A 10,733-nucleotide genomic window follows, 5' to 3' on the forward strand; every position below is an offset into this window, starting at 1 on the left:
TATATATATATATATATATATATATATATATATATATATATATATATATATATATATATATATATGCCTTGCACATTAATTATATTTATGTTTGTAATCCAACTCTTAAAACATGTTCGTGATGTTGTATCAACATGTTTAAAACGGCTATAGATCCATTTTTTACTGTAAAACTTCACAAAAATATATAAAAAAAACTATATTTTCGTTTTAATTTGCTTTCAAATTATTAGCAAGTTTGACAAAATTAATAACCTGAAAGTTGTAGTTTTTTATTGTATAAAGTGTTTGAAAGGAAAATTTGCTTTTACCTTTTAAATTAGTAAAATTAAATAAATTTTAAAAGCTCCAACAATTTACTTGAAGGTAATTTTGGATTAAATGTTTTTGCTTAAAATAAAAGATAAAAGATTTTTATGTTTTTTAAAGTATTATTTATTTATTTGTTTATTTTAAAAGCTATAATATAGAAATTCTCAAAAGTTCTCATAAGTTTTGTGACACATATGCCCACAAATTGTAATATTTTATCCATTTAAAGATCTTATTTTGTGTTTAATAGATTGATAGTTTGTTATACTTAAATGGTTAAATCCATAAGTATTAGAAAGTTATGAGTTATTGTTTGCTACTTTCATTGTTAAATAAACAATGTTGTATATACTAGTAATTTTATGCCTTTATAATGACTTAGCATATTTGAAAATATAAATAGGGATAATGACTTGAAAGGGTAACGAACTTTCGACTTTTGTCACATTTAGTCACTAAACTATTTTTCGTTATCTATTTGCCATTGAACTATTGAAACTGTTCACATTTTACCTTTATGACCGACTGTTACCGGTCATAAGGGTAAAATGTGAACAGTTTCAATAGTTTAGTGGCAAATAGATAACGAAAAAAAGTTTAGTGACTAAATGTGAACAAAATCGAAAGTTCGTTTCCCTCTAAAAAGTTCAATGACTAAATGTGAACAAACTTCCTATTATATTATGTTTTAGCAAAATTATTTATTTTTGTTTAATTGTAGTAACATTTGTTGATGAAGAAATCTATAAAATAAAAAAACAAAATATAACATCCGGATTTCCAGGTATCATCATTTAAGTATTTTTCTTTTGAGTTAAGAAGAGAGACTCGACGAGTTGACGCCTCAACTCGTTGAGTAAGGTCGCGACTGATGACTCGGATTAATGAATGGACTCGACGAGTCGGTGAGGCGACTCGACGAGTCCGCGCTGTTGGCAGAAACCCTAAATCTTTGGGCCCGAGCCATATTTAAAGGCACTTATGGCCTTCAATTGCGACTACCATTCCCATAAGTGAGAACCCTAGCGAGCTTGAGTGTGTAGAGTGAGAGGAAGAGCTATCTTGAGCTTTTTGGTGTGATAGATCTGGACCCTTCTAGGTTCAGAGAGCCGAGAATATGAAGCTTTAGTAGAGTAAACCTTGGGGTTCGAAGTTAGAAAGCATTTATGGGATTTTTATGGTATTTATAGTTACTTTCATCTTACACATAGATATGAAGTATTTTATATAAATTACGTGTTATGTGTGCATATTATTTGAATACTTGCTGTCTATGCTGGATGAACGATTTTATACATGTTTTAAAAGATTTAAACGGTATATTTATTTTATATCTACAAATATATTGCGGATGAAACATGGATAGATGAAATAGTTGGTGTGTGATGAAATAAAATGATGAGAGATAGGTGATGATAGAAAGGTGGTGATAATTAGGTAAATAGATGACGATGAATATGTGATGTAGGATGAAAGGAGATACCATAACCTTAACCAGCAATGTGGCGATGTAGTCATCTACCAGAGTATAGATGGCGACCGCAGACTATTCTAGACAACCCAGTGGAAACACCAGCAGGCCCATAACCTGTAGGTGATGAATTACGAGTTCAGACGATGTTGTAACTACGTATTCATGCGATGATACTCTAACCCCTTACTATGAATTACGAGTTCAAACGATGTTGTAACTACATATTCATGGGATATCACAAATTTCGCATGCCAAACCAATGGTCATAATTCACATCAGTGAGAATGGTTCATTTTTTTGTAAAACCAAAATTAGATTGAAAATTTTGATTTTTTATTTTGGAAAATGTCAAACCATTGGTTTTTTATTTTGGTTTTGGTTTTTTGTTTATATATATATATATATATATATATATATATATATATATATATATATATATATATATATATATATTTTAATTTTTTATTTCATAGATTTCTTCATCAACAAATGTTGCTACAATTTAACAAAAATAAATAATTTGCTAAAACATAATACAAAAGGAGGTTTGTTCACATTTAGTCATTGAACTTTTTAGAGGGAAACGAACTTTCGATTTTGTTCATATTTAGTCACTAAATTTTTTTTCGTTATCTATTTGCCATTGAACTATTGAAACTGTTCACATTTTACCCTTATGACCGGCAACAGCCGGTCATAAGGGTAAAATGTGAACAGTTTCAATAGTTCAATGGCAAATAGATAACGAAAAAAAGTTTAGTGACTAAATGTGACAAAAGTCGAAAGTTCGTTACCCTTTCAAGTCATTATCCCATATAAATATGGACAAGGGTAATTCGTTTACTTTTATAACATCTAGATTAAAATTAAAAGTTGTTAGTCTCATCTCACACAACACCACACAAAAAAACGTTGAAATAAAGAATAAGATTTTTTTTTATTAAATGTTCCCTTTTAAATCAAAATCAACGACAACAAAGAACTAGACCAAATTTGCATTTTTTTTTTTTTTTAAATTTAACTACTCAAGGTCAAGGTTGAAGAACAGCTTCACACATATGGCTTTTACTAAAAACGATTTGGGATTCCAGCTTGTTGTTTCGTGTCTGTTGCTCCTCATTACTGGTGGCCAGAGTTCTCAGGGGCATTTTAACAAACATGTTGCGCTCTTCATTTTCGGTGATTCACTTTTCGATCCTGGAAACAACAACTACATAAACACTACTACTGATCAACAAGCAAATTTTTGGCCCTATGGCGAATCATACTTCAATCAGCCAACCGGAAGATTCTCTAATGGCCGTCTCATCTCAGATTTCATCGGTGACAATATCTCAAACAACCGCCAATCTTTCATTTTCTTGCTTATCATTCTTGATTTTCCTTTTGTTAACAGCTGAATTTGCTGGATTGCCTCTCATTCCTGCGTATCTCGACCCCCGTTACCATAATAATGAATTTTTGTATGGAGTAAATTTTGCGTCAGCGGGATCTGGTGCATTAGTTGAAACCAATGCGGGACTTGTATGTGTCGTCCATTCTTTCATACCCACCATATATTGAATTTTTCTCATATATCGATTTCATATATAAACTAATGGATGCATGTAGGTAATTGATCTCAAGACACAGCTACAGTATTTCTCCAATTTGGAGAAACGTTTTAGGAAGGATTTAGGTGATGTGAAAACCGAGCAGCTGTTGTCCAACGCTGTCTACTTGTTTAGCGGCATAGTCAACGACTATGGAGTCCTCATCGGCGACAACCAGAGTAGTTATTATCATGAGCAGTTCGTGGAAATGGTGATCGGAAACTTGACCAATATGTTCAAGGTAAACAGGAATTATATATGTTTCTAGTTAATTAATTAATTACCTCAATATTTAAACAAATCTTTTTTCTTGACTTAAAAAGGAAATCCATGAAAAAGGTGGGAGGAAGATTGGAATTGGTTTGAGCCCGCCGTTAGGTTGTCTGCCTATGGCTCGTGCACTACACCCACGTAATACTTGCAATGAAGAATTTAACACCATAGCAAGTCTACACAATCGATTACTTTCCAAGAAAATGGAAGAGATGACAAAAGAATTTGAAGGATTCATGTTTGCAAACTATGATCACTTTACTGCTCTTAGCAAACGGATAAAGAACCCATCAAAATATGGTACTTGTAGTGAGTGAGTTTCATTGTTTTGAATTCGTGAAGTATCACATGAAACATCGTTGGATTTTGATGGATGTGCAGGTTTCAAGGTAGGAGACACTGCATGTTGTGGTAGTGGGCCTTTCCGAGGGATTTTTAGTTGTGGAGGCAAAAGAGGAATAAAAGAGTTTGAATTGTGTGATAATCCTGATGATTATGTTTTCTTCGATGCCCCTCATCCTAGTGAAGCCGCAAGCCGACAATTCGCGCAATTGTTCTGGGACGGAGATTCCAATGTCACAACACCTTACAATTTAAAAGCCTTGTTTCAAGGTACTTATCGTTTAAATTTAAGATATGTTACTTTACTAAAACAATCACTTTAGAATATATGTGTATGTTTACAGGATAAACATACACATTATCTAATGATTATAGGTAGTTGGTTGTTTACGTGAGAATAACCAATATACGCTATATATATACATATATACATACACATGTGATTGAACATGTGAATGATCAAACATGTTGGGTTGAATATTTTTATTGATCGTTCACAAGTCACAAGTAAAGTATTATCATATACGGTAAAGTCTAATGACTTATCTTACATGATAATTATTAGCAAGTAAAAGTATTTTGAGAGTATATATATGGATGTTTATCTCTATATGTAGAGAATAAATGTTTCTGAAATTTGATATATTTTATTTTTTAGAAAAGTATAAAAGTGTTAAAAGATAAATTAAATAAAAAACTGCAATTGTTTAGTGTAAACTAAGAAATATTAAATTCAAGCGGTTTAAATGTAATAAGTACCAAACTCCAGAAAGAATGAAAAGTCATCAAACATGGCCCTTAGATTAAATATAGATAAGCTGTGACGAAAAACACCTGAAAAAAACATGAAAATCTTGAAATCGATCGGTGATGGTTGTGTACCTTTTTGATTTCTGAAATCGGTGGTGGTTGTCACTGTGGTGGTTGCCAACAAGTCGAAGATAGCAAGTGGGTTTATCGTCGGCGTTAGGGTTGGACTTTGTAGCCGGAAAGAAAGAAAGAAAGAGCAAACTAATCGATCATCGATTGTGCAACTAAGTCTCGTAATTACAAAATAGGATGGGGAAAAATATTATTTTGATTAAGAGTCGAGAAGAATTTGTTTGAGCATAAGCTTTTGTTCTTTCTCTATTTGAGAAAGGCTATGTACTCGTAGTCTAAATTATGGACTGAGGTTAAAACCTCTTGGGTCGTTAGACCACCAAAGTGTAACGCCGAATGACTTTGATTCCTGCATGAAAAGAATATCAAACCTAATTAGTTTTAATGTTGGAATTCTCGAGTTAAGAAGTCTGCAAAGATATTCTTTTCTCTTTTAATGTTCTCTACTTCGAAGTTATATCCGGAAAACCAAATTTGTAATCGAATTAGTCGACCTTGTTTGTTATCTCCAGAAATGTTATTTCTTAAAAAATAAGAAAAGTTTTTGTTATATCTTCTTACTGTAAAATTTACAGGTGTTAGATAGCTTGAAAACTTTTCAGTTACCCTTTTAACAACAAGATATTCTTTTTCATTAGAATGGTAATTTCTTTCAGCATCCTTAAAATATTCGGAGGTGTATCTGCAAATTAAATCTTTAGATTGATCCTCCAAATTTATTGCTTTAAGGATTCCTCCCCAATAATTATTTGAAGAATCAGTTTCGGTAATTAATTTGTCATCTATATTAGGATGATATAGAGGTGGAAACTCTTTTAGGCTCTTTTTTTTATTTTTGCCATATAGCCAGAATCATTTTCACACCATGACCAATGGACATCTTTCTTAAGTTTGCATTGTAAGGGGATTATTATTTTTGCAAGTTTAGGAACATAGTCTGAAGCATATGTAAAGATTCCTAAAATCTTTGTAATTGATTTTTATCTTCAAATTTATTAGGAAATTTATGAATATTTTCCAAAATATGATTTTAAAGATGATGACTTCCTTGCTCTATTTCTAACCCAAGAAAATTTATTTTACCTTTTTAAAAGTTGTGCTTTCTTTTTGGAAAGAATGATTCCAAGAAGATCACATTTTGTTTAGAACAGCTGCTACGTGTAACAAGTGCTCATTTTCATTGTTGTTGAATATGAGGATATCATCTACATGAACGCAACAAAAATTTTCAAAGGATCTGAATGCATTTTGCATGTCTTTGAAATACAGATTGATCTTGTTTTAGACCGAAAGGTAAAAAAGTCCATTGATAGTGTCCTTGGGGACATGTGAAAGCTGTTAAGAGTTGTGATTCATCGTCAAGTAAAACTTGCCAAAAGTAGATTTACAGTCGAAAGAACTGAATATTGTTTTTCCTCTAATAAGGGTGAGATGCCCATCTTTATTAGAGAGATTCTGGTTGTCGCCTATAGTTTCTTTGTTAATAACTATGTAGTTAACTACCATTCTTTTCTTTCCTTTTCTTATATCTGCTTCGTTTTCGACAAGGAAAGCTGGAGATCTGTGCGAATATTTACTTGGAATGATGACCTTTATTTCAAGCAGTTCTTTGATTTGTTTACTAAATTCTTCGACATCTTGAGGACCGTATTTCATAGGTTTAACTATGATGATAGTGGTCGAGTTGATTAATTTGATGTTTGCTTTCATCCATTGTTTATACTTTATTGGGTCTATTGGATTTTCTGAGAAAACTTTTTCAAATAAACTTTCAACTTTTAAAAAAAATTCTCGGTTAAGAAGAAATTTAAACTCTTCCTCATTCTCCCCCATTTTAAAAGGTAAAATTTCTTCAATTTTGCTTTGAGAGATGTTGATAGGTGTTGGTTTTTGAATTTTTGAATTATTTTTCATTGAATTTAAAAATCCATGTTTTCCATTTGTATAAGCATTTGTGATTTTATCAACAATGATTTGACCATCATTGTTGTGGAAAGTAACCGTTTTGAGTTTTTGTACAAATTGTCTATACAAAAGACAAAAGTTATTTCTTAGGATGAAATCTATTCCACATTCTTGTTAGCATACAGAAGGGATATGGATTCAACAAGTGTTATTTGTAAATCAACACATTTTATGTTGATAATTACAGGTCCATTTGCTGTAGCAACTTTTATAGGTTTTGGAGTGTTCATCCAGTGTTCTTCTGGAATAACATATTTACTTGCGATACATGGAATAACATATTTACTTGCGATACAAAGACTGGCTCATGTATCAATATAACAATGTAAATCAATCTGTTTATATCCGGCGAATCTAAAAGTGCCTTTAACATAGATTGAATTAGGATTTGTGATAGTTAGTATCACGTTTTTAGAGTTCATGATTTTTGAATCAATCTGAATCAGAATCAGTGTCTGATTCCGTAGATGAAGAAGATGATGATTCATCTAGAGGTTCTTCAATCAATATGTAGACGATTTGTTCATCTTGAAATTGTTCTTCTATAGGCCTAAGGTCCATAGATGATGCTATTTCAAGGATTTTAACATTTTATGTGTTATCTTTCCTATTAGGACACTCATTGGCATAGTGTCATTCTTCACTACAAACCCAACATCTGCAATTCTTTTTATTTTTCGGACAAAGTTTACTTTTGCCTTTTGTTTTTTGAAAATCTTTTGATTTTTTGGAAATATTTTCCCGGTTTAAACTATCTAGTATCTTTCTTTTGTGAAAATCTTTTATTGTTCTTTTTTGAATATTTATTAAAAGATTTCTTTGAAGAATTTTTAGTTTTATGGGTAATTTTAAATCCACACTCTAAGGGTTTTTCTTTTTTTTAATGATTACAATAGTTTTTGTTAAAACGTTTTAGTCTTTTTTGTGTGTTTGATAGATTACAAATTTTTTGAATCTCATCAATAACAATTCTCTTAGCAAAAGCAAGACTGTAAATTGTGGCATTTGTAGATTCGGTTATAAATCTGTTATGAGATTGTTGTCATACTGTAGGAATTTTTAATAGATATTGTTTGATCAACTTAGGATATAGATTTGAATCATTTATTTTGTAAAGATTTGTTTCATAGTCACAAGTGTAATGATCTAGAAAGCAAATATCACATATGGTGACATTCGTAACTCTGGATTTTGCTATTTCGATCTCTTTTTATTTGTTCATTGGATTTGTCTTCTATAAGATCTATACCAAGAAACATCATGTAAATGACAGTTTGTATTTTTGATAATTTTTGAACTAATCCTGATGTTTTATGGTCAAACAATAAAATGATAGATTCTTTTGTTGCATATTTTTCTTTGTTAGTCTAAATGATTAGACTTATTTCCGAAGTCCATCTGTCGATAACTTCTTTTCTATTTGTTTCAATGTTGTCAATATTGAGAACATTTGTTGGTTTGGATTTCCAGTGGGAAGATCTGGCATAGAGCCAGTTCTATGATCATGTTCAGTTTTAGGTCTTTTTCTTCTTTCACCTTGAAAAGAAGATTCTCTAGGATGATCGAAACGTGGTTCGGTCTTATTCATCCAGAAGTTAGGCTCTATATCAGAAAAAAAGAGATTCTACGTCTTCTTCTAAAAAATATATACATAAGTTTCTTTGTCATATGTTTCTTCTATGACGTTAATGATTTCGTCAAAGTGGAAAAATTGTTTAAGTTCCTCAGATGTAGAGATTTCTAAGTTTACTGTATCTTTTCCTTTAGATTCAGCAAGATCTAGTAACCTAAGAGCTTGATCAAGAATCAAGACATTTGATCAATTGATTATTAATTCTTTATCTTCATAGTTATCCCAAAAGAATTTTCTACTCTAGATAAATAATCTATCATGCTGACTTAAAGTAGTCTTTAGGCCAGGACATAGAACTGGGATTCCTTGATGATCCTAGTTCTTCATTTCCTACATTATAATTAGGGTATGAGTACTTACCAGTGAACGGCTTTTTAGCTTCAGTTTTATGATCTAAAACTGTAGTAGTTTTATTGATTATTTCAATAATTTCTTTGTTGCAAGAATATTTTTGAAGTTCTTTTTGCGTTTCATTAATAATTTTAGCAGCGATGGCTTCTAATTGGTTTGTAGTTACTAAGCCTTGGTTAATCATTTGGTCAATCTTTTATGATTGTTTTTCAACTTTTTCATTTAATTGATTAAGTGATTCCTTAATGTCAACCATGGATGTTGTCATCCGATAAGTTGTTTCATTTGATTTAAAAGATAAGCTTTTAACTTAACTTCATCCGCAACCAATTCTTTTAATTTATAGCAAAACTATCTCTTTAAAGTTTTTCAATGTAAAAAACTATACAATCTATAAAAAATTATCTTTTATAAAAAGCAAAAAATCTTATAACAACTCAAATGAGTAGTAATAAAGTATTAGCTAATCAAGAACCTACTAAGTTCTTGATTTCTCAAATAAAAGATTGCAGACTTGCTATTAAACAACATCAAAGAAATTTAAATTATATTAATGATGAAATTTCTTTAATAGATTTAATGCTACAAACGTCTCTTCTAGATGATTTTAGAAGGCAAATATATGCTAAAAGTTCCAGATTTGCACACAATCGTGTACAAAATTCAATAAAAAGAGTCTTTTGTCTAACAAAAGCTATTTAACTGAGTTAAAAGATAAGCTTTTAACTTAACTTCATCTGCAACCAATAAGTTATTTAACTGAGTTAAAAGATAAACTTTTAACTTAACTTCATCCGCAACCAATTACTTGTGACAAAGAAATAGCAACGACATCTTGGTGACAATAGCAGCGATGATGAAAATTTAGATGGAAATAACGACGGCATCTTAGTGACAATAGAAACGACAAGACACTCCATATTGACATTGCCCCTTTTGTCCCAACGACAACAAAGCAAAGCCTTTCGATCGATCTAAAATGTTGATGGCTTGGATTAATTTGAACCGAAACACATGAATTGGAGAACTAGGCAATAAGAGCGATACCAAGTACGTCCAGTAAGTACCTTCTATTGTACATATTTCTTGTATTGACGCATGTATGTGAACCCATATTTTACCATGAACCAGTCTTAAAATGCAAACTTTTTTATGTGATATTTTTTTTCAAAAAAAAAGTGACATAACACACCAAATCATTCATATAGAAGCATATCTACAAGAAAAAATCTCGAAAAAAATGTGCATATACAACAGGTGCATATGTACTTTTTGTATGAACTTTGTGAATTTCTGACATTTGTACACATATGCACATTTCATATATGCACATTTTTACAAGATTTTATTTTTATTTTTTTGCGAATATGCTTCTATAGGACCGAATTGGTACTTTATGTCACTTTTTTATTAAAAAAAACAAATATCTGTTAGGATTGCTACTAGCCAAATCACGCTCAACATAGAAGAACAATGGTGTTCATTTTTCTAAAACTAATTGATGATAGAAAAGATTACTTATTGTCTTATTAGCTATCATCTAGTTTCTCTTTTTACCAATGTGAGATTGTGTTTGCACCCCAACCCCAACAATCCTTCCCTCAAACCTAAGTTCCGGAAGACTTTCGATACAAGGCTTTAGGATCAACTCCGTTAGACTAGGGGAATTGGGGATTATGCCACCTGCATCGACCACATCATTCGGGCTACGACTGTAACTCTCTGATACCATTTGTTGGGATCACTATTAGCCTAACCATGTTCAACATAGAAGAATAGTGAGGTTACATTTTCTAAAACCAATTAGTGATAGAAGGGATTACCCATTGTCTTATATGCTAGCATCTAGTTTCTCTTTTTACCAATGTGGGATTGTATTTACACCCCAACAATATCCCACTAAAAAGTT

General features: G+C 31.2%; 1 protein-coding gene across 1 annotated transcript in view; it reads left to right on the forward strand.

The window, feature by feature from the left end:
* Window positions 1–2,772: 2,772 nt before the first annotated feature.
* Window positions 2,773–10,733, forward strand: part of LOC111887329 (GDSL lipase) — a 50,045-nt gene continuing 42,084 nt past the window's right edge. Inside the window, exons 1-5 of the mRNA XM_023883484.3 lie at window positions 2,773–3,109; window positions 3,183–3,310; window positions 3,398–3,619; window positions 3,702–3,951; window positions 4,033–4,263. Of these exons, the coding sequence (XP_023739252.1) occupies window positions 2,845–3,109; window positions 3,183–3,310; window positions 3,398–3,619; window positions 3,702–3,951; window positions 4,033–4,263 (1,096 nt within the window). The 5' untranslated portion in view covers window positions 2,773–2,844. The remainder of the gene's footprint in view (window positions 3,110–3,182; window positions 3,311–3,397; window positions 3,620–3,701; window positions 3,952–4,032; window positions 4,264–10,733) is intronic.

The sequence above is a fragment of the Lactuca sativa genome, chromosome 5, assembly GCF_002870075.4.
Source record: "Lactuca sativa cultivar Salinas chromosome 5, Lsat_Salinas_v11, whole genome shotgun sequence".
In the NCBI taxonomy this organism is placed as follows: Eukaryota; Viridiplantae; Streptophyta; class Magnoliopsida; order Asterales; family Asteraceae; genus Lactuca; species Lactuca sativa.